The following is a 25,227-nucleotide window of genomic DNA, read 5'->3' on the forward strand; positions in this document are numbered from 1 at the left end:
CGGAGGGTCAGGGAGTTGCCGGAGGGTTAGGGATTTGCCGGAGAGTCAGGGAGTTGCCAGAGGGTCAGGGATTTGCCGGAGGGTCAGGGAGTTGCCGGAGGGTCAGGGAGTTGCCGGAGGGTCAGGGATTTGCTGGTGGGCGGGAGAGGTACTGCATCTCTTCGTCAATGAGAATCTACTCAATGGTTGTGATTGCAACAGGGTAAGACACAGGAGAGATTGTTCCCTAATGCCCAACAAAATGTGACAAGTAAATGAAGACGGATGTTCCTTGTTATATGATTGCTATATTTCACCTTTAATAATGTCTGTATCCTTTGTACTCAGTTAACCTTATCGTTTGACATGGCATCTACAGGTTATTTTCAATTGTCTAGTCCCACAAATACTAGCCCAGGACTTTACTCGAAGTTGTTGACACAGGAATTATTAATTCATAAATTACATTTGAGCATAATCTCCAGATACAACACAATTATGTTCAAAGAATCTGTGACCCATTATGAATATTTGGAATTAGAAATCTTTTTCCAAAGTAGGGTTTTGATGTTGTTTAAGAGCAACGAATGATGTATCTCCATCTGGCTCGCTAACCCATTCAGTGTCATGCAGGTCTGTAGGTGTTTCTGTAATTCATCTCTGAAATCGTTGGGTGCCCCATACAGCAGATAATCCCGTAATAAACCACAAACCTTGGCCAGATTTGGTTGTATCAATTCAGAATTGCATTGCTTCACCAGTTTGTCACAGGTTGCTGTGCAATCTTTGCCATGTGTACAGTCTGTGTTGTGTTCACAATGACGTCCTTTATAGAATCCTTTAAGAGTCATTTCTGTCACCACCTTCCGTAAATTAATCATTTTGAAATCATATTTCTCGTTGTAACCAATGTTACCTGGGTCTGTGTCACAGATGTAGAAGCTGCCGTAAGTGCCGTGAAAAATCTCCTCCACAAATTCCAAGAGGCCAATGGTGATTTCCGCTCGCTGTGGCCATGCAGGAGAAAACCAGTGGTTCAGACTCTTGTGCACTATTGAAGGCAGAAGTGCTTCAAGGAAACGTGGCACTTTGATGCTGTAAAGTGAGTGATACGGGATCTTCTCAGTGATGTACAGGTCTCCACAGTAGCCCAGCAATCGCGCCGTGTGTTCCTTCTCGTGTAGAGAAACGATCAGTAAAAACTCATTGAGCTGAAGCAAGGCCCAGATAGACTTTGCTTCAGCTAAGGAGACCTTGTTGTCCTGGTTGATATCTGCCATGCTGATTATTCTATTGACAAGGTTCCCAAGAGATTGCTGATCTCCGAGGCTAGACTGAAAGAAGTGAGAGTATTGTGAGTGATGGTAATGCTGCATTCCAGATTATAGTCCCACACTCACAATAGCTTCATGAAGACAGACTTGGGGAAATCTACTAAACAATGTAATGGAAATTTGGTGTGTGGGAGTTCCCTGGTAAAGGACAGTAGCACTGATTATTATCAAACTGAAACTTAACCTTGTTTTCATATATGTAAGTCTTTACTTTAAAACTGCCAGCCAGTTCACAGTTACCCAGCTGAAAGTGGATGTTTGCCAAGGTATTAGTTATTGTGGCTAACACTGGTTATTTCTAAAGGTTAGAGGGCTAACACACAGAGGTGGATGAATCTGCTAAATGAGCAGTTTTGGGAATTCAGTGAGTGGACATTCTGTGCAGAGGGAAAAGGGGGTTAAATTAATTTAAATAAGAGACATCAGTAAATATATAAGAAATCAGAGTAATTAATCCGATAAAAGGGAATAAAATTAAAATTAAGTAAAGGATACTAAAATTAAAAGGACCAAATTGCATTGAGCAAAAATCTGGTATAAATAAATAGGATTAAGTGGATATTAAATTAAAAGTGTATATATAACAAAAGGAAATATACTTTTAAACCGAATGATGGGACAGCAAAGACCTATTATGAACTCCAGGATGCACTATATGTCCTGAATAACACACAGATAGGAGAGGCCTCCAGCTGCGCAAGCTCAAGCCCAGGTTTCTGATCTTGATGAACAAATGGAGTCGGAGCAGGCAGAGAGATCAGAATTTCCTCGAGAACACTTTTCAGGAAGTGATCACAACACAAGAGTTCAGGTGGTTAGGAAATCGGTGACCATCAATCAGTCAAGATAGAAATAGACAGGACAGGAAGATTTTGGGTGTTCACACCTCAGGGACTGCAGCTTGTGAGACATGTCTGCATAAGATGGTAAAGTGCAAAAATGTAACGACCATAGGGGATTTGATAGTGAGTGTTATAGGCAGGAGTATAGTGAGTCCCACTTGATGTGTTATCTGCCTGATGTCTAGGTAAAGGACATCGCAGAGAGAAGCAGATGATTTTCACGTGGGGGGGAATGGAGGGGAGCAGTCAAAAGTAATGGCACATTGTAACCGATGACATAGGGAGGAAAAAACTTAGGTCCTGCAGTCAGAATTTCTGGATCACGGGAATAAGTTAGAAAGATCCATCCTGTTCCAAGTACTGGTGAATATTGTAATGTTAGGACATAACATCTTAATGTTTGGCTGGTGAGATGGGCAAGGGAGAGCTTCAGGTTACTGGGGCACTGGAACCAGGTCTGGGTGGAGAGGGACCTGTTCAAGATGAACATATTGCACCTCAATAAATTTAACTATTTGATGAAGTAGTAGAGGGGGTTAATATTAGGCATATGAACTTTCAAAATCATTCAACAACGTACCACAATTGAAAATCAGGGGATTAAAATGACGGTGCAGCATGGACAGAAAACTGGCTAAACAGCAGAAAGCAGAGTGCGGCGGTGAACGGTTGTTTTTCAGATGGGAGGGTGGTTCCCCAAGCACAGGGATTCAGATCACTGCTCTTTTTGATAGATAGTAATGACCATGCTTGCATTCGTCAGCTGGGACATTGAGTACAAGAGTTGGAAAATCATGTTGCAGCTATATAAAACCTTGGTTAGGCTGCATTTGGAGTATTATGTGCAGTTCTGGTCACCGCATTTTCAGAAAGATGTGGAAGTTTTGGAGAGGGTGCAAAGAAGGTTCACCAGGATGTTGCCTGTTGATTATGAGGGAGAGGTTGAAGAAACTAGGATTGTTAGAGGTCTACAAAATTATGAGAGGCATAGAGAGGATGAATAGTCAGAGGCCTTTTTCGAAGGCTGGAAGTGTCAATTACAAAGGGGCACAGGTTCAAGGTGAGAGGGGGAAAGTTTAAGGGAGATGTGCGGGGTAAGTTTTTCACGCAGCGAGTGGGTGGGTGCCCGGAACACGCTGCCAGAGGATGTGGTGGAAGCAGCACATTAGCAACATTTAAGAGGCATCTGGATGGGTCGATGAATAGGCAGGAAATAGAGGGATACGGACCGAGTAAGGGCAGGAGGTTTTTCTTAGTTTGGGCATCATGGTCGGCACAGGCTTGGAGGGCCGGAGGGCCTGTTCCTGTGCTGTACTGTTCTTTGTTCTCTTGTTCTCTGACCTGGGCTTGGGTACACAGGGCAGGATTTCAAAGTTTCAATGTAATAAAGAATAGGATGGATCGTTGCAGATTTCAAGAGGACATAGTGTATTATAGATTGATCCACCTGCAAATTACATATTAATTTATTCATTTGCTACTTCTTCTTCCTGTTACTAGAGAATTGATGCAATGCATTGATTTGCTTGAGTAATCTTAAAATGTAAACCAAATGTCAGATAGATATGTGAAGAAATTCTCTTGAACCAACCTTCAGGAAGGTCAGCAACATTTGCTTGAACTCGTCCATTGAGGTCCCTCTAGTTGGTTTGTCAAACAGCATCAGATCTTTCTGAGGTAAAGTCTCTGGGTTCAGATCCGCCCTGAAGGCTTCTTCTATCCCACATTTAATAATAACTTCTTTACCCCTCCAGATTCCCCCATAAACCTATTGGGTTGAAACAATGGCAATGTGACACAATGATCTAGATTGGTCAAAGTGCTTAACTCTCTTTCTTTTCTCATCAGCTCCCACCTTGATTTGTTTTTTACCATAAAATCGGGAAGTGTATGAGAGTCTGCTGCTGTCTGTATTGGATTATTTTTGATTTCTCAATGCCAGTCCCAGTGATCAGAGGAACTACTGGATGGTGAAAGAATCACCTGGTACAATGATAATGAGTTATTGACCAATCACAGTGCTGAACCTCTAGCCATGAATCTCCAGCAGACCAGACATGAAGTGTGGAGACCCCCAGTGAGGAGACCCCCAGTGTGGAGACCCCCAGTGTGGAGACCCCCAGTGAGGAGATCTTTGGGAACTCTCGGTCCAACGTCATCGGTCCTCAAAAGCTTACTGCACATCAAGTCACAAATTACTCACATACTGTATTCCAAATAGTTTCTGAATCATGTATGTAAGTAAACTTACAATTATTACAAAAAATAGTAAAACAATAAATAATATTGGAAGATTAATGATCTGCAACATGGAAGATGTATTATTTTATGATCTTGAATTTTCCAAGACATTAGGACACTTTAGGAAGGGAAATTGGACAAGTTACGCCTGGAGATGCATCATGAATAATGATGATAATCATAACTCTGACTCCAACATCTTAAGTGGGTTAGAAAGTCACATTTGGGTCTCACAAGGATAAGGTAGAGAGAGGCAGTGGCATGGTCATAATGCTTGGACACCCATTCAAATTCCCACTATAGCAGTTGGTGGTATTTAAAGTCAATTAATAGAACTATCATCAATTGTGATAAAACCCCACCTGGCTCACGGACATCTTTAGTGAAGGAAATCTGCTGTCCTGACCTCCAGACCCGGAGCCATGTGGTTGAACCTTAAATGCCCTCTGAAATGCCCTAGCAAAGAACTCAGTTGTATCAAACTGCCACAAAGGCGAAATAGAATGAAAACGGACACACGGCATCCACCTAGGCACTGGTGGTCCTGCTGACCCTGCAAAGTCCTCTTTTTCAGTGAGCAGGTTATTGCTGAGTAAGTGCCACTTGATAGCACTGTTGATGACTCCTTCCATCATTTTACTGATGGTCAAGAGTGGACAGATGGGTCGGTAATTGGCCAGGTGGATTTGTCTTGCCTCTGGGAGCTTATGCCAAAATTGGGGCAGCTGCACAGACTGACATAGTTACACTCTGTGAATTAGATACAGATAAAGTCACAGACACCACCATCACCATTCCTGGGTATCCACCCCCCCCCCCCCTCTCCTGCACCCCCCCCCCCCCCCCCCCCCCCCCCGCCCCCCAGCCCTCTACTCAATCCCTCTACCAATAAAAGCTAAAACACCGTACGCCTCCTTAACAACCCTCTCACCTTGGGTGGCAACTTTCAGGGATCTATGTACATGGACACCGAGATCTCTCTGCTCATCCACACTACCAAGAATCTTACCATTAGCCCAGTACTCTGTCTTCCTGTTATTCCATCCAAAATGAATCATCTCACACTTTTCTGCATTAAACTCCATTTGCCACCTCTCAGCCCAGCGCTGCAGCTTATCTATGTCCCTCTGTAACTTGTAGACCATGGCGAAGGCGGAAGGAAAAGCGTGCCCCCACGGAACAGGCCCGCCCACGGATCGGTGGGCCCCGATCGCGGGCCAGGCCACCGTGGGGGCACCCCCCCGGGGCCAGATCGCCTCGCGCCCCCCCAGGGCCCCGGAGCCCACCCACGCCGCCTTGTCCCGCCGTTCGAAAGGTGGTTCAATCCACACCGGCTGGCGTGGGTTGACAGCGGCGGAACTTCGGCCCATCGCGGACCGGAGAATCGCCGGGGGATTCCCTGCCGACCGGTGCGGCGCGATTCCCGCCCCCGCTGAATCTCCGGTGGCGGAGAATTCGGGACACGGCGGGGCGGGATTCACGCCGGCCCCCGGCGAATCTCCGACCCGGTGGGGGTCAGAGAATCGTGCCCCAGGTTCTGAGCTGTGGTGAAGAACAACTTAAATTCACCTTTTATACTCCACAGGCTTATGCTGAATTGGGAATTTGTTGTCAAATGTTGCTTATGACCCGTGTACTGCCCAATTACTTTGTCTGTATTTAAACATCTACCTGACTGTCGCTGGACCCTAAACTAAAATCTAGGAACTGTTTGACCCACAAATTGAGTACCTGATGGACTGGGTTTGATGACAGACACTGTTGAAAGAGTAGCGTGTTCTCCTCACACAGATCCTTACAGGCAGAGCCAGAAATAATTCCTTTCTTATAGCGATCACACTGGAAGAAAAAGAAACTCTTATTGTTGCCTCGATCAACAACAGGTATATTCCAGATTTTGACACATTACACAAAGGAAATGAACCATTCTTTTCACAGCTTAAACTGAACAATATTGACGTTTAAAACCCTTTCTCTTATCTTTCAAAAGCTATGCACGTCCTCCTGCCTTTTTCTCCTCCAGTTTATCGGAGAAGATTCACAGGTAAAATACGTTTTCTTTCTGAAATTAGAAGTCTGAGAAACTCGACGCTGCAATATGTTCAGTGAAATTAAGGATTCACAATTGCCTTTTTCATGACTCACTTTTATTATGATGTAAAATTAGATATTCTGCAGTCTTGAGGCAGATTGATACATCACACTTTACAAAGAGTAGATATTGGAAATCAATCAAAGTCAGGGATCCTGACTATTTTTTAAAAACAGTTTTGTTTATTACACTTCTGGGGCGTCATTCTCCGCCGGCGGGAGTCTCCGTTTTGCCGGCGCCCGGGGGTTTCCCGACGGCGTGGGGCTGCCCCACAATGGGAAACCCCATTGACCGGCCGGTGTAACGGAGACTCCCGCCGGCGGGTCGGGGCAGAAATGTGGCAGGGCGGGATGGAGAATTTCGCTCCTGATATTTCACTGACATAATGATTTTTTAAAAATTAAATGATCGGTTTAATAACTCAACAACGGTGCTAATACCTGAGTCTCCGTTGGTCTCTAAGGTTGTACAATTTGGAAAAGGCTAAATGTCCAAACTCTTCGTACTTACAATTATCATTTGACAGATGTGGCCTCGGCACAACTCTGAGTAGGACGAGTAATGCATGTAAAGCACCCAGCTGCCCACCAGGATTCCTAACCACACCAAGAATAGGTACTTCACTTTAACACCAGGGAGCCGTTTCTACCAAAAATACACAAACAGTTTTAGTTGCAAATATGCTGTATAAATGCTCAGATCACATTACAAAAGCCTGGATTAATCCCAGAGAAAATCGATGAATATCGTCAAGTCACCAACCAGGGAGACATTGGACAATGCCGACATTACCAACTTCAGGATGACAATGGATAAACAGGCAGATAGGCTGGTGCAGGGTACAGAGGAAAACTGAGGCAGCAGGTTGGAGCCCCAATGCATGAGATTTACAAATGTCCAGTGGAGATGCAGAGGGTGCAAGGTTAGTTTTGACTAATAACTTGATCAGAGCAGGAAAATCATCCGGATCAGTTGAAAAAGAACAGAGCAGGAAAACGGAAAACCCCAGTTAGAGCCCAGTAGAGCAGAAAGAAAACAGCTACTACATTCCATGAAAAATAATTTTAAAATACTTAAAGGCAAAAGTGATTTTGTGGAGACAAGAGGAAGTAAAGTGAGAGCAGTCACGTTGGGTAGGAACACAGCCAATAACCTCTTGCCTGATTTTGACCTGAGGCCTGGGTCATCCACTCTGTGTTAGCATCTACTGACATGATGCTATTGGATGAGAAATCAAAAAATGTATTTATTCCGAAAAATAAAGAATCTCATCTATGTTCTTCTGAGCAAAAAGTCTGACAACACCAGGTTAAAGTCCAACAGGTTTGTTTGTAATCACTAGCTTACGGAGCACAGCTGCTTCCTCAGGTGAGATAATATTCTTCCAAGCAAGAAGCCTACAAAAGATTCACCTGTGCTCACCCCAGTCCAACGCCAGCATCTCCACACCATGTTCGTCTGATCGAGAGCTTAAAATTTGCAAGTTTCTTTGAATCTGCAAACCTTCCTCACTAAAAATTAAACTTTGAACTTACCTGGTATTTACTGAGCAGCATTAAGGCTTTTTGTGGTTTAATGGGACATTAGCAAAACCTATGTCACAGTTGGAGTATTTTGCCTGTTTGCTGTATCTGCCATGTTCACTTCAGAGACTTTAACATATAATTCAGCAGGAGGAGCTGTTCTTACCTTCAATGGGACTCTGTCTGCCCTCCCCACTGCATGTAGGGGCTGTTTAGCACAGGGCTAAGTCACTGGCTTTTAAAGCAGACCAAGGCAGACCAGCAGCACGGTTCAATTCCCGTACCAGCCTCCCCGAACAGGCGCCGGAATGTGGCGACTAGGGGCTTTTCACAGTAACTTCATTTGAAGCCTACTTGTGACAATAAGTGATTTTCATTCATTTCATTCATGTATAGAATCCCATGCTGACTATTCGAAGAGCAGAGGAGTTGATGGGATTACAGAATGGTAAAGTACACAAGAAGGCCATTTCTTATCAGTCTAATGCCGTTTCTTCATAGGCCCTTGATGCACGATCAATGACCACTAAAGCGAGGTTGTAGTCCAACTGAAGGCTTTAATAAGCTAGATTTTCCCCCAGCAGCTCAGGTACAGAAAGAGGCCTGCTGGAGCAGCACGGGCTCTTATACTCCGTCTTGCAGGACGGAGCTACCATACATCTTGACCAATAGGAAGCATACAGTTTCTACCAATGGTGTTCCAGCATTGCCAGATACCATAATACCTCTACTACCACATTCACCTCCTGTTAAAAAAAGAGTCCGGCGGGGGTGGTGGCCTGATACTACAAACATGGCAACGTGGTAGAATTAGTTATGGAGGTACCGGAATACCCCCGTACAGCGTTTTGTAATTATTTTCAATTCTAATAACTATTTACAATTTATGATTTAAATTTACAATTTAAAATGAAGCAATCAGTCGATCGGGGGCCCTGGTCGTCCTCTATGATCATCGGAGCTTCGGTGGTGACTCCGGTGGAGGCTCGGGCATCTGTGACTCCGGGAGCGTGGCTTCGATCTCCATGGCAGCTTCGACACCCCTAGACGGCGATGATGGGGTAAACCAATGACCTGGAAAGGGAGCGCCTGCGGGGTGCGTCGGTGGGTTGGGGGGCCTAGACGGGGCTGGCGGAAGGACCGATCCTCCTGTAAGGTGCCCTGGTGGAGGGGAGGGTGGGACTGGTGGCTGGGGTGTGCGTGGGGCTCTGGGGGCGCCAGGTCCCGTAGGGAGACCGTATATTGTCGGCCGTCGAGTACTGGAGGTTAGCGTGGAGAAGATGGACCCTCTCAACCAACGGGTCCGACTTGTGCGCCCGCTGCCGGGTCCGGGAGCTGCCAACCAGGTTGGGAGCGAGGTCCCAGAGGAGGACCTCCTGGGGAAGACAAGGAGACGTTCATGAGGTGTCTGGTTGGTGGTCGTACAAAGCAGTGACCGGATGGAGTGGAGGGCACCCGGGAGGACTTCCTGTCCGTTACCCCGGGGGTTGTAACTGGTCGTCCTACTCGAGGCGATGCCCTTGCTGAGCAGGAATTGACGCAGTTCGTTGCTCATAAAGGAGGACCCCCTATCACTATGTATGTAGGCGGGGAACCCGAACAATGCAAAGATGCTATGGAGGGCCTTGATGACGGTGGTTGCGGTCATGTCGGGGCAGGGGATGGCGAATGGGAACCGGGAGTACTCGTCAATCACGTTCAGGAAGTACGTGTTGCGGTCAGTGGAGGGGAGGGGGCCTTTGAAATCCATGCTGAGGCGTTCAAAAGGGACAGAAAGCCTTTATCAGGTGCGCTTTCTCTGGCCGGTAGAACATAGAACATAGAACATTACGGCGCAGTACAGGCCCTTCGGGCCTCGATGTTGTGCCGACCTGTGAAACCACTCTAAAGCCCATCTACACTATTCCCTTATCGTCCATATGTCTATCCAATGACCATTTGAATGCCCTTAGTGTTGGCAAGTCCACTACTGTTGCAGGCAGGGCATTCCACGCCCTTCCTATTCTCTGAGTAAAGAACCTACCTCTGACATCTGTCTTATATCTATCTCCCCTCAATTTAAACCTATGTCCCCTCGTGCTAGACATCACCGTCCGAGGAAAAAGGCTCTCACTGTCCACCCTATCCAATCCTCTGATCATCTTGTATGCCTCAATTAAGTCACCTCTTAACCTTTCTCTCTAACGAAAACAGCCTCAAGTCCCTCAGCCTTTCCTCATAACATCTTCCCTCCATACCAGTCAACATTCTGGTAAATCTCCTCTGCACCCTTTCCAATGCTTCCACATCCATCCTATAATGCGGCGACCAGAATTGCAGCAATACTCCAAATGCGGCTGCACCAGAGTTTTGTACAGCTGCAACATGACCTCATAGCTCCGAAACTCAATCCCTCTACCAATAAAAGCTAACACACCGTACGCCTTCTTAACAACCCTCTCAACCTGGGTGGCAACTTTCAGGGATCTATGTACATGGACACCGAGATCTCTCTGCTTATCCACACTGCCAAGAATCTTACCATTAACCCAGTACTCTGCTTTCCTGTTATTCCTTCCAAAATGGATCACCTCACACTTTTATGCATTAAACTCCATTTGCCACCTCTCAGCCCAGCGCTGCAGCTTATCTATGTCCCTCTGTAACTTGTAACATCATTCCGCACTGTCCACAACTCCACTGAAATAAGTGTGGTCTGCAAATTTACTTACCCATCCTTCTACGCCCTCCTCCAGGTCATTTAGAAAAATGACAAACACCAGTGGCCCCAAAACAGATCCTTGTGGTACACCATTAGTAACTGGACTCCAGTCTGAACACTTCCCATCAACCACCACCCTTTGTCTTCTTACAGCTAGCCAATTTCTGGTCCAAACTGCTAAATCTCCCTGAATCCCATGCCTCCGTATTTTCTGCGATAGCCTACCGTGGGGAACCTTATCAAACGCTTTACTGAAATCCATATACACCACATCAACTGCTTTACCCTCATCCACCTGTTTGGTCACCTTCTCAAAGAACTCAATAAGGTTTGTGAGGCATGACCTACCCTTCACAAAACCGTGTTGACTATCTCTAATCAAATTATTCCTTTCCAGATGATTATACACCCTATCTCTTATAAACCTTTCCAAGATTTTGCCCACAACAGAAGTAAGGCTCACTGGTCTATAGTTACTGGGGTTGTCTCTACTCCCCTTCTTGAACAAGGGGACAACATTTGCTTTCCTACAGTCTTCTGGCACTATTCCTGTAGACAAAGATGACTTAAAGATCAAAGCCAAAGGCTCCGCAATCTCCTCCCTAGCTTCCCAGAGAATCCTAGGATAAATCCCATACGGCCCAGGGGACTTATCTATTTTCACTCTTTCCAGAATTGTTAACACCGCCTCCTTATGAACCTCAAGCCCTTCTAGTCTAGTAGCCTGAATCTCAGTATTCTCCTCGACAACATTGTCTTTTTCCTGTTTGACTACTGACGAAAAATATTCATTTAGCACCTCTCCGAGCTCCTTGGACTCCACGCACAACTTCCCACTACTGTCCTTGACTGGCCCTACTCTTACCCTAGTCATTCTTTTATTCCTGACATATCTATAGAAAGCTTTAGGGTTATCCTTGATCCTACCTGCCAAAGACTTCTCGTGCCCCCTCCTGGCTCTTCTTAGCTCTCTCTTTAGGTCCTTCCTAGCTAACTTGTAACTCTCGAGCGCCCTAACTGAACCTTCATGTCTCATCTTTACATAAGCCTCCTTCTTCCTCTCGACTGCTTTAGTAAACCACGGTTCCCTTGCTCGACCACTTCCTCCCTGCCTGACAGGTACATACTTATCAAGGACACGCAGTAGCTGTTCCTTGAACAAGCTCCACATTTCCATTGTGCCCATCGCCTGCAGTTTTCCTCTCCATCCGATGCATCCTAAGTCTTGCCTCATCGCATCATAATTGCCTTTCCCCCAGATATAACTCTTGCCCTGCGGTATATACATATCCCTTTCCATCACTAAAGTAAACATAATCGAATTGTGGTCACTATAACCAAAGTGCTCACCTACCTCTAAATCTAACACCTGTCCTGGTTCATTACCCAGTACCAAATCCAATATGGCCTCGCCCCTCGTTGGCCTATCTACATACTGTGTCAGGAAACCCTCCTGCACACATTGGATAAAAACGGACCCAGCTAAAGTACTCGAAATATAGCGTTTCCAGTCAATATTTGGAAAGTTAAAGTCCCCCATAACAACTACCCTGTTGCTTTCGCTCCTATCCAGAATCATCTTTGCAATCCTTTCCTTGACATCACTGGAACTTTTCGGAGACCTATAGAAAACCCCTAACAGGGTGACCTCTCCTTTCCTGTTTCTAACCTCAGCCCATACTACCTCAGTAGACGAGTCCTCATCAAACGTCCTTTCTGCCACCGTAATACTGTCCTTGACTAACAATGCCACCCCTCCCCCTCTTTTACCACCTTCCCTGAGCTTACTGAAATATCGAAATCCAGGCACCTGCAACAACCATTCCTGTCCCTGCTCTATCCATGTCTCCGAAATGGCCACAACATCGAAGTCCCAGGTACCAACCCATGCCGCAAGTTCACCCACCTTATTCCGGATGCTCCTGGCATTGAAGAAGACACACTTTAAACCACCTTCCTGCCTGCCGGTACACTCCTGCAACTTTGAAATCTTACTCATGACCTCACTACTCTCAACCTCCTGTATACTGGAGCTACAATTCAGGTTCCCAAGCCCCTGCTGAACTAGTTTAAACCCTCCCGAAGAGCATTAGCAAATTTCCCCCCCAGGATATTGGTACCCCTCTGGTCCAGGTGTAGACCATCCCGTTTGTAGAGGTCCCACCGACCCCAGAATGACCCCAATTATCCAGAAATCTGAAACCCTCCCTCCTGCACCATCCCTGTAGTCGCGTGTTCAACTCCTCTCTCTCCCTATTCCTCGCCTCGCTATCACGTGGCACGGGTAACAACCCAGAGATAATGGGCGGGATTCTCCCCTACCCGGTGGGGCGGGGGGTTCCAGCTAAATGGAGTGGCGGGAACCACTCTGGCGTCGGGCCGCCCCAAAGGTGCAGACGTCTCCGCTCCTTTAGGGACCAGGCCCTCACCTTGAGGGGCTAGGCCCGCGCCGGAGTGGTTTCCGGGAAAGGCCTTTGGTGCCACGTTGTCGGGCGACGCATGCGCGGGAGTGTCGGCGGCTGCTGACGTCATCCTCATGCATGCGCAGGGGAGGGGGTCTCTTCCGCCTCCGCCATAGTGAAGACCATGGCGAAGGCGGAAGAAAAAGAGTGCCCCCACGGCACAGGCCCGCCCGCGGATCGGTGGGCCCCGATCGCGGGCCACGACATCGTGGCGGCACCCCTGGGGCCAGATTGCCCCGCACCCCCCCCAGGACCCCGCGCCCGCCCGCGCCGCCTTGTCCCGCCGTTCAAAACGTGATTTAATCCACGCCGGAGGGAGAGGGTTGACAACGGCAGGACTTCGGCCCATCGCGGGCCGGAGATTCGCCGGGGCGGGTCCAACGACCGGCGCGGCGCGATTCCCGCCCCCGCCGACCGGCGCGATTCCCGCCCCTGCCGAATCTCTGGTGGCAGAGAATTCGGGACACGGCGGGGGCGGGATTCATGCCAGCCCCCGGCGATTCTCCGACCCGGTGGGGGGTCGGAGAATCCCGCCCAATAACTCTATTTGTCCTAGATCTAAGTTTCCACCCGAGCTCCCTGAATTCCTGCCTTACATCCCTATCCCTTTTCCTACCTATGTCATTGGTACCTATGTGGACCACGACTTGGGGCTGCTCCCCCTCCCCCTTAAGGATCCCGAAAACACAATCCGAGACATCACGCACCCTGGCACCTGGGAGGCAACACACCAACCGCGAGTCTCTCTCATTCCTACAGAATCTCCTATCTACCCCCCCTAACTATGGAGTCTCCAATGACTAATGCTCGACTCCTCTCCCCCTTCCCTTCTGAGCAACAGGGACAGACTCTGTGCCAGAGACCTGTACCCCATGGCTTACCCCTGGTAAGTCCCCCCCCAACAGTATCCAAAGCAGTATACTTGTTACTAAGGGGAACGACCACAGGGGATCCCTGTACTGACTGCTCCCTCCCAGCCCCTCTCACCGTCACCCATCTATCTTTATTCTTTGGAGTAACTACATCCGTGAAGCTTCTATCTATGACCACCTCTGCCTCCCGAATGATCCGAAGTTCATCCAGCTCCAGTTCCCTAACGCGGTTTCTGAGGAGCTGGAGATGGGTGCACTTCCCACATATGAAATCAGCAGGGACACTGACGGCGTCCCTCACCTCAAACATTCTGCAGGAGGAACATTGCACCACCTTCCCTGCCATCTCCTCTAGATAAAAAAAGAAAAAGAAAGAGCTTACCTGTTATTCACTCCCCTTCTCAGCAAGCACTCACTCAGCAACCTCTGTGCCCCGCACGATTACACCTGAGGGAAAAGAAAAGAAAAACTACTTACCAGTCACCAGCCAATCCCTTACCTGCAGGCTGTGACATCACTGCCCTCTGCTTGTCTTCACTTGAACAGCTAGGGTCTCTTGCTCAGGTACACCTTCAAGTTAGGGTGACCACAATGGAGATATGCAAATTTCCCCGCAACAACCAATCAGCAGCTCTGCTCTACTGCCCTCTGCTGGTGCTGGTCTTCACTTGAACAGCTAGGGTCTCTTGCTCAGGTACACCTTCAGGTTAGGGTGACCACAATTGAGGTATGCAAATTTCCCCACAACAGCTAATCAGCAGCTCTGCTCTACTGCCCTCTGCTGGAAGTGCGGTTTGCACTCCGCGCATATTTGGCAGTCCCTGGTGGCTGTCCTGACCTCCTCGATGGAGTAGGGCAGGTTGTGGGTCTTGATAAAGTGGAAAAAGCGAGTGACCCCCGGGTGGCAGAGGTCCTCGTGGAGGGCTTGGAGGTGGTCCACTTGTGCGGTGGCACATGTGCCGCGGGACAGGGCGTCAGAAGACTCGTTTAGCTTCCCGGGATGATACAAGATCTTGTAGTTGGAAGTGGAGAATTCGATCCTCCACCCCAAGATCTTATCGTTTTTATCTGCCGCGCTGTGCATTATCGAACATGAAAGCTACTGACCGTTGGTCAGTGAGGAGAGTGAATCTCCTGCCGGCCAGGTAATGCCTCCAATGTCGCACAGCTTCTACTATGGCCTGGGCCTCCTTTTCGACTGAGGAGTGGCGGATTTCAGAAGCATGGAGGGTACGTGAGAAGAAGGCCATAGGCCTGCCGCTTGGTTGAGGGTGGCCGCCAGAGCTACGTCAGACGCGTCGCTCTCGACCTGGAAGGGGAGGAACTCATCGATGGCGTGCATCGTGGCCTTTGCAATGTCTGCTTTGATGCGGTTGAAGGCCTGACGGGCCTTTATCAACAGGGGTAAAGCTGTGGATTGGATCAGGGGACAGGCCTTGTTCGCATAGTTGGGGACCCACTGGGCATAGTAACTGAAAAACCCTAGGCAGCGCTTCAGGGCCTTGGGGCAGTGAGGGAAGGGGAACTCCATAAGGGGGAGCATGTGTTCAGGGTCGGGGCCTATAACTCCATTTCGCACTACGTAGCCGAGGATGGCTAGGCGGTCGGTGCTGAACACGCATTTATCTTTGTTGTATGTAAGGTTAAGGATCTTTGCGGTCTGAAGGAATTTTCGGAGGTTGGTGTCATGGTCCTGCTGGTCATGGCCGCAGATGGTGACATTATCGAGATACGTGAATGTTGCCCGTAAACCGTACCGGCCATCCATTCGGTCCATCTTGCGCTGGAAGACCGAGACCCCGTTGGTGACACTGAAGGGAACCCATAAGAAGGGATAGAGCCGCCCATCTGCCTCGAAGGCAGTGTATTTGCGGTCACTAGTGCCGATTGGAAGCTGGTGGTAGGTGGACTTAAGGTCCACCGTGGAGAAGACCTTGTAATGCGCGATCCTGTTTACCAGGTCGGATATGCGGGGGAGAGGGTACGCGTCCAGCTGCGTAAACCTGTTGATGGTCTGACTGTAGTCGATGACCATCCTATGCTTCTCCCCGGTCTTTACCACCACTACTTGAACTCTCCAGGGACTGTTGCTCGCTTCAATGACTCCTTCCCTCAGTCTCCTTTGGACCTCTGACCTAATAAAGATCCGGTCCTGGGCACTGTACCGTCTGCTCCTGGTGGCGACGGGTTTGCAATCCGGGGTGAGGTTCGCAAACAGGGAAGGCGGGTTGCGAGGCCGCAGACAGTGAGGGGGGTAGAGGGCCGCCGAATTTGAAGGTTAGACTTTGGAGGTTACACTGGAAGTCTAAACCTAGGAGTGTGGCCGCGCAGAGGTGGGGAAGGACGTAGAGCCGGTAATTTTTGAACTCCCTTCCCTGGACTGTGAGGTTTGCTACACAAAACCCCTTTATCTCCACTGGGTGGGAACCGGAGGCCAGGGAGATTGTTTGATTAACGGGGTGGATGAGGAGAGAACAGCGCCTTACCGTGTCGGGGTGTATGAAGCTCTCCGTGCTCCCAGAGTCGATTAGGCAGGACGTCTCGTGCCCGTTGATAAATACAGTCGTTGTAGCAGTTGAGAGTGTTCGAGGCCGGGACTGATCCAGAGTCACCGAGGCTAATCGCAGCAGTTGAGTGTTCTCTTTGTGCAGTGTGTGGTCAGCCGAGCTGGGGTCCTGGGGGTTCATCCAAGATGGCGGCTCCCATTGTTCGCACATGGCTGGGGGTGCACAAAATGGCGGCGCCCATCCCTCTAATGTGGTGTCCGTGGGACAAGATGGCGGCGCCCGGGGGCCGCACGTGGCCCTGGAGTAGGAAGATGGCGGCGCCCGCTGGCCGCACAGGGGCCGTGGAGAGGTTTGTGGTGGCGGTCCGCATTCGCCGCCGGAGACCGCGGCAACCGCACGGGCCTGGCATACCACCACAAAATGACCCTTGTTACCGCATCCCTTGCAGGTGGATGCGCGGGCCGGGCAGCGCTGGCGGGGGTGCTTGGCCTGCCCGCAAAAGTAGCAGCGGGACCTCCCGGGGTTGCCAGGCCGCCTTGCAGCACAAGCTTGTGGGGGAATGGGGGATGTCTCGGGGTCGGCTGCGGAGGGGTTCCACGCTGCCCAGGAGGCTGCCGCGTGGTCGGGAACGTGAGCGCGGGCGTTTCTGGAGGCCACATCCAGGGAGCCTGCAAGGGCCCGTGCCTCCTTGGGACCTAGAGTGTCTTTTTCTAGCAATCGCTGGCGGATTTTGGAGGATAGCATACCTGCCACGAAAGCATCCCGGACCAAGTGTTCAGTGTGTTCGCTTGCCGAAACTTATGGGCAGCTGCAGTTTCTCCCCAACACCAGGAGTGCACGGTAGAATTCTTCCAGCGATTCCCGAGGGATTTGCCGCCTCATTGCTAGCAGATGTTGGGCGTAGACCTGGTTTATCGGGCGAATATAATGTCCTTTTAGCAGCTCTATTGCTGCATCGAAGTCTTCCGCTTCCACAATGAGGGTGTAAATCTCCGGGCTCACCCTTGAGTGCAGGACTTGCATTTTCTGTTCTCCCGTGGGTGTGTTTTCGGCCGTCCCGAGATAACCTTTAAAGCACGCCAGCCAGTGCTTGAAGATTGCTGCTGAGTTCGCCGCGTGGGGGCTGAGTTGCAGACACTCTGGCTTTTTAAAACTAGCTTATTAAATTGATGCACGATCAATGACCACTAAAGCGAGGTTGTAGTCCAACTGAAGGCTTTAATAAGCTAGATGTTTCCCCCAGCAGCTCAGGTACAGAATGAAGGCTGCTGGGGCAGCACGGGCTCTTATACCCCGCCTAGCAGGGCAGAGCTACCATACATCTTGACCAATAGGAAGCTTACAGTTTCTACCAATGGCGTTCCAGCATTACCAGGTACCATAATCTACTACCACAGCCCAGTTTTTAAGAATTTATATAATTTGTATTTGAAAGTTACTATTTTACCTGCTTCTACTGCCCATTCAGGCAGCCCATCCCTAGCCAAGTTATTCCAGGACAGCTACAACACTGGCATCTACCTGGCAATGTGGAAAGTGCCCGTGTACATTATGTACACAAGAAACAGAGATAAATCTAATCTAACCAATTACCACCCTATCAGTCCACTCCATTATCAGTAAAGCGATGGAAGGAGTCACCAACAGTTCTATCAAGCGGCACTTACTCAGCAATAACCTGCTCACTGACACTCAGTTTGCATTCCGCCAGGGTCATTCAGCTCCTGACCTTATTTCAACCTTGGTTCAAACATGGACAAAAGAGCTGAATGCCAGAGGTGAGGTGAGAGTGACTCTCCTTGACATCAAGGCAACATTTGACCGAGTATAGCATCAAGGATATGCAGGGGGACAGGTAGTATTGATGCAATTGTGATGCTGAGAAAGGCATTAAACAGAAAATTAGAGACGCATGTGATTAAGGAACAACAGTAATTATGGGTGATTTTAATCTGCATATAGATTGGGAAAATCAAATTAGCCACAATACCATAGAGGAGGAATTCCTGGAGTGTGTACGGGCTGGTTTTCTGGACCAATATATTGAGGAACCAACTAGAGAGCAGGCCATCCTAGACTGGGTACTGTGCAATGAGAAGGGAATCATTGGCAATCTAGTTGTGTGAGACCCCTTGGGGATGAGCGACCATAATATGTTAGAATTTTTCATCAAGATGGAGGGTGAAGTAGTTGATTCTGAGACTGGGTCCTGAAACTTAACAAAGGAAATTACGATGATGTGAGGCATGAGTTGGCTTTGAGCAATTGGGAAACATAACTTGAAGGGATGACAGGGGAAAGGCAATGGCAAACATTCAAGGAGCGTATGGGGGAACTGATGGGAAAGGTGGCAATCCATGGCCTACAAGGGAAATTAGGGATAGTATTCGATCCGAGCAAGAAGCCTACAATTTTGCCAAGAAAGACAACAGATCTGAGGATTGGGAGCAGTTTAGAATTCAGCAAAGATGGTCCAAGGGATTGATTAAGAAGGGGAAATTAGAGTACGAGAGAAAGCTTACAGAGAACATGAAAAATGACTGTAAAAGTTTCTATAGGTACATGAAGAGAAAAAGATTGGTGAAGACAAATGTAGGTCCCTTACAGCCAGAAACAGGGGTATAATAAGGACAAAGAAATGGCTGAGCAACTGAACACATACTTTGGTTCTGTCTTCACAAATGAGGACACAAATCAGGTACCAGAAATGTTGGGAACGCAGGGTTTAGTGAGAGGGAGGAACTGAAGATGATCAATATTAGCAGAAAAATGGTGTTGGGGAAATTGATGGGATTGAAGGCCGATAAATCCCCAGGGCCTGAGAATCTACATCCCAGAGTTCTTAAGGAAGTGGTTCTAGAAATAGTGGATGCATTGGTGGTCTTCTTCCAGGATTCTATAGGTTCTAGGACAGTTCCTGCAGATTGGGGAGTGGCTAATGTAACCCCACTTTTAAAAAGGGAGGCAGAGAGAAACCAGGGAATTATAGACCAGTAAACCTGTCTGACATCAGGGGCGAAATTCTCCCCCAACGGCGCGATGTCCGCCGACTGGCGCCCAAAACGGCGCCAATCAGACGGGCATTGCGCCGTCCCAAAGGTGCGGAATGCTCCGTACCTTTGGGGACCGAGCCCCAACATTGAGGGGCTAGGCCGGCGCCGGAGGGATTTCCGCCCCGCCAGCTGGCGGAAACGGCCTTTGTTGCCCCGCCAGCTGGCGCGGAAATGACATGTTGGGGCGGCGCATGCGCGGGAGCGTCAGCGGCCGCTGACAGTTTCCCCCGCATGCGCAGTGGCGAGAGTCTCTTCCGCCTCCGCCATGGTGGAGACCGTTGCAGAGGCGGAAGGGAAAGAGTGCCCCCACGGCACAGGCCCGCCCGCGGATCGGTGGGCCACGATCGCGGGCCAGGCCACCGTGGGGGCACCCCCGGGGTCAGATTGCCCCGCGCCCCCCCCCCCACCAGGACCCCGGAGCCCGCCCACGCCGCCTTGTCCCGCCGGTAAATAGGTACTCTAATTTACGCCGGCGGGACAGGCAATTTATCGGCGGGACTTCGGCCCATCCGGGCCGGAGAATCGAGCGGGGGGGCCCGCCAACCGGCGCGGCCCGATTCCCGCCCCCGCCCAATCTCCGGTCCCGGAGACTTCGGCGGGCAGCGGGGGCGGGATTCACGGCGGCCAACGGCCATTCTCCGACCCGCTGGGGGGTCGGAGAATGACGACCCAGTAGTGGGGGAAATTCTAGAATCCATTGTCAAAGATATTATAGCAGAGCACTATAACTGGTGGAGTACCACAGGGATTGATGCTGGGATCCCAACTATTCACAATATATATCAATGATTTGGATGAGGGAACAAAATAATATATCAAATTTGCAGATGACACCAAGTTGGGTGGGAGGGTGAGCTGTGAGGAGGATGCAGAGATTATTCAGTGTGATTTGGACAAGTTGACTGGGTGGGTAAATGAATGGCAGATACAGTATAATTTGGAGAAATGTGAGGTTATTCACTTTGGCAGCAAAACCGAGAAGGCAGAGAATTATTTGAATGGCCATAAATTAGGAGAGGGGAGTGTGCAGCGGGTCCTGGGTGTCCTTGTGCACCAGTCGCTGAAGGTAAACATGCAGGTGCAGCAGGCGGTAAAGAAGGCTAACGGTACGTTGGCCTTCATTGTGAGAGGATTTGAGTACAGGAGCAGGGATGTCTTGCTGCAATTACACAGGGCCTTGGTGAGGCCACACCTGGAATATTGTGTGCAATTTTGGTCTCCTTGTCTGAGGAGTTAATTCCTACTCATTGTTTCCCGTCTGTCAACCAGTTTTCTATCCATCTCAATTCTTATCGAATTCGTTACCACAGGAACTGGTTGTGGCCAAAACATTGTACGTTTTTAAGATGCAGTTAGATAGAACGTAGGGTGAAGGGGTTAAAAAGGATATGGAGGAAAGCAGGATAGGCTATTGAATTGGATGATCAGCAATGATCATAATGAATGGTGGAGTGGGCTTGAAGGGCCGAATGGCCTCCTCCAGCTCCAATTTTCTATGTTTCCATTTAACTATCGCCCTTTGACATTCAATGGCGTTACCATCGCTGAATTCCCACAATCAACATCCTCGGAGTTCCAATTGGTCAGAAAGTGAACTGGACCCAGCCATATTAATAACTGTGGCTACCAGGGCAGGTCAGAGGCTGGGAATCCTACAGCGAGTAACTCACGTCCTGACCCCCCCCCCCCAAAGCCTGTCCACCATCTACAAGGCACAAGTCAGGAGTGTGATGGAATACTCTCCACTTGCCTGGGTGAGTTCAGCTCCACCAACACTCAAGAAGCTCAACACCATCCAGGACAAAGCAGCCCCGCTTGATTGCTCCCCTTCCACAAACATTCAAACCCTCCACCACTGACGCACAGTGGCAGCCGTGTGTACCATCTACAAGATGCACTGCAGTAACTCACCAAGGTTCCTGAGACAGCACCTTCCAAATCATCTAGAAGGGCAAGAGCAGCAGATACCTGGGAACCCCACCACCTGGAGGTTCCCCTGTAAGTCATGCACCAGCATGACCTGGAAATATATCACCGTTCCTTCACTGTCGCTGGGGAAACATCCCTGGAACTCCCTCCCTAGCAGCACTGTGGGTGTGCCTACATCTCATGCTGCAGTAGCAGTTCAAGAAGGTAGCTCACCACCACCTTCTGAAGGGCAATTAGGGATGGGCAATAACTGCTGGCCTAACCAGCGACGCCCACATCCAATAAATTAATTTTTTAAATGTTATCTGGGTATTCTGGTCAACATCTATCTGCCAGCCACTAAAATTATCTGAATATTTGCCAGATAGTTGGTCCATTGTTGACCACATGATAATTGTGATCCCACGCCGGATCGGAGAATCCCGCAAATCCCTCCCCGACACCGGCTTCCCCCAATCTCCGGTGCCGTTTTTTGGGCGCCAGCGGGATCGCCGCCACGCCCAGCGATTCTCCGGGGGTGCAGTGGGCGGGGGGATCCGATTCCGTGGAGGGCCCCCACGGTGGCCTGGCCCGCGATCGGGGCCTACCGATCGGTGGGCAGGCTGGTTCCGTTGGGGGCCCCTGTAGGGCTCTGCCATATTGCCTGGGGGCCGGCGCGGAGAAGGGAACGCCCGCGCATGCGCAGAAATACACCAGCTGTTCTGCACATACGCAGACTCGTGCGGGCCGTTCCCTGCCAGCTGAAGCTGCGGGGGCCACACCGGCGGCAACCTAGCCCCCTAGAAAGGTGAGAATTCCTCACTTTCGGGGGGGCGGTGGTGCCGAAGACATTGGCGCCGGTTTTCATGCCGGCGGGGGGCCACAGCCCCATTTTTAGAGAATCCCGCACTTTATATCCAATTAAGTATTTTTGAAGTGTAGTCACTGTTACAATGTAGGAAACTAAGCCACCAGATTTTGCACAGCAAGATCACACAAACAGAAAAGAGATAAATGACCAGTTAATCCGTTTTTTCTGAGGATACTGAAAATCTGAAATCGGGGCAGAGAGAGAGGCAGAGCGGGAGAGGGAGAGAGAGAGAGAGACAGGCAGACAGAGAGAGAGAGAGAGGGAGAGAGAGACAGAGAGAGAGACAGACAGACAGAGAGAGAGACAGACAGACAGAGAGAGAGAGAGGAAGAGACAGAAAGTAGGGAGAGATAGAGCGGGAGAGACAGAAAGAGAGAGAGAGAAAGAAAGAGAGACAGGGAGGGAGAGACAGAGAGAGATAGACAGAGAGAGAGAGAGACAGAGAGAGAGATACAGAGAGAGATAGACAGAGAGAGAGAGAGAGACAGAGAGAGAGACAGAAAGAGAGAGAGAGACAGAGAGAGGCAGAGCGGGAGAGAGAGACAGAGCGGGAGAGAGAGAGAGAGAGAGCGAGAGACAGAGCGGGAGAGAGAGACAGAGCGGGAGAGAGAGACAGAGCGGGAGAGAGAGACAGAGCGGGAGGGAGAGAGAGACATAGAGAGAGAGACAGAGAGACAGACAGACAGACAGAGAGAGAGAGAGACAGAGAGAGAGAGAGAGAGACAGAAAGATAGAGAGAGGGCGAGACAGAAAGAGAGACAGAGAGACAAAGAGAGAGAGAGACAGAAAGAGAGAGACAGACAGAGAGACAGACAGGGAGAGACAGAAAGAGAGCCAGGGAGACAAAGAGAGATAGACAGAGAGAGAGGGAGAGACAGAAAGAGAGACAGAGAGACAAAGAGAGAGAGACAGAAAGAGAGAGAGAGAGTTAACGTTTTGAGCCCGTATGACATTTCTTCTGAGCAAAAGAGGGGGAGAAATGAAATGAATTGTATAGAATTCCACTGGGATCACTCCCTCCGTGACCCCGGTCCACTGATCCCAACACCTCACCCCATTCCATATTGGGTGTCAATCTAGATGATGGGATCAAATGTTTTGACTGATAAGGATTGTAAATCCAGGTGTCACTTCACCGACTGAGCCATGGCTGAATACTGTTCTGGTGAAATGTTTAAATGACCATCTGCATTTGCACAAGAACTAATCTCGTCCGTAACCCGGGCCTCCGGGGCTGAGCTGATGTAAATCCACTGAAACCACTGCCAGGCCCAACCAGGATTCTGTTCCTCCGGCTGGGAGTGTGTGCAATGGCAGCTGCTCTGAGACACAGACACAGACAGAGAGACACAGACCCACAGACAGAGAGACACAGACACAGACCCACAGACAGAGAGTCACAGACACAGACCCACAGACAGAGAGACACAGACAGAGAGACAGAGAGACACAGACAGAGAGACACAGACCCACAGACAGAGAGACACAGACACAGACCCACAGACAGAGAGACACAGACCCACAGACAGAGAGACACAGACAGAGAGACACAGACAGAGAGACACAGACCCACAGACAGAGAGACACAGACACAGACAGAGAGACACAGACCCACAGACAGAGAGACACAGACCCACAGACAGAGAGACACAGACACAGACCCACAGACAGAGAGTCACAGACACAGACCCACAGACAGAGAGACACAGACACACAGACAGAGAGACACAGACCCACAGACAGAGAGACACAGACAGAGAGACACAGACACAGACCCACAGACAGAGAGACACAGACAGAGAGACACAGACACACAGACACAGACACAAACCCACAGACAGAGAGACACAGGCACAGAGAGACACAGACACAGACCCACAGACAGAGAGACACAGACACAGACAGAGAGACAGAGACAGAGACACACAGAGACCCAGGGGGTGGATCTGATTCTGTCTGCAGGGGGAAAATTCTTCACTCGGTGCTGCAGAAACAGATTCACTGATTTACCCCCCGGGTACCTGCCGCGCCCCCCCCCCCCCCCCGGGTACCTGCCGCGCCCCCCCCCCCCCGGGTACCTGCCCCCCCCCCCCCCCCCGGGTACCTGCCGCCCCCCCCCCCCCGGGTACCTGCCGCCCCCCCCCCCCGGGTACCTGCCGCCCCCCCCCGGGTACCTGCCGCCCCCGGGACACGGGGCACATCAGCAGCAAATGCAGCAGCTTCCAGGCGCCTCTCATCCTCGGAACGGCCGCTTCAGCCCCGCCGCAACCCGGCAGCATCCCGGCTCCTCCTGCCGGCTCCTCCTGCCGGCTCCGTGCCTCCTCCTCCCGGCTCCTCCTGCCAGCTCCCTGCCTCCTGCCAGCTCCGTGCCTCCTCCTGCCGGCTCCGTGCCTCCTCCTCCCACCTCCTCCTGCCAGCTCCCTGCCTCCTGCCGGCTCCTCCTGCCGGCTCCCAAACTCCTCCTGCCAGCCCCATTCCTCCTCCTCCCGGCTCCCTGCCACCTGCCAGCTCCGTGCCTCCTGCTCCCAGCTCCCTGCCTCCTCCTGCCAGCTCCCTGCCTCCTCCTGCCAGCTCCCTGCCTCCTCCTGCCAGCTCCCTGCCTCCTCCTGCCAGCTCCCTGCCTCCTCCTCCCGGCTCCCTGAATCCTCCTGCCAGCTCCCTGCCTCCTCCTCCCGGCTCCCTGAATCCTCCTGCCAGCTCCCTGCCTCCTCATCCTGGCTCCCCGCTCCCTGCCTTCCTGCCAGCTCCCTGCCTCCTGCCAGCTCCGTGCCTCCTCCTGCCAGCTCCCAGCCTCCTCCTGCCAGCTCCCTGCCTCCTCCTCCCGGCTCCCTGAATCCTCCTC

At 50.3% G+C, this 25,227-nt stretch overlaps 1 protein-coding gene across 1 annotated transcript; it reads right to left on the reverse strand.

Moving 5' to 3' along the window:
- Window positions 1-271: 271 nt before the first annotated feature.
- Window positions 272-24,736, reverse strand: dipk1b (divergent protein kinase domain 1B). The gene is made up of 5 exons (XM_072488965.1): window positions 24,560-24,736; window positions 6,999-7,133; window positions 6,128-6,235; window positions 3,747-3,923; window positions 272-1,313 (listed from the first exon to the last, which is right to left on the reverse strand). Exons 1-5 carry the CDS (start codon window positions 24,662-24,664, stop codon window positions 501-503), a joined length of 1,338 nt encoding a protein of 445 aa, XP_072345066.1. The 5' UTR covers window positions 24,665-24,736; the 3' UTR covers window positions 272-500.
- Between the last annotated feature and the right edge of the window lie 491 nt (window positions 24,737-25,227).

This window comes from Scyliorhinus torazame, chromosome 22 (genome assembly GCF_047496885.1).
Source record: "Scyliorhinus torazame isolate Kashiwa2021f chromosome 22, sScyTor2.1, whole genome shotgun sequence".
NCBI classification, from domain to species: Eukaryota; Metazoa; Chordata; class Chondrichthyes; order Carcharhiniformes; family Scyliorhinidae; genus Scyliorhinus; species Scyliorhinus torazame.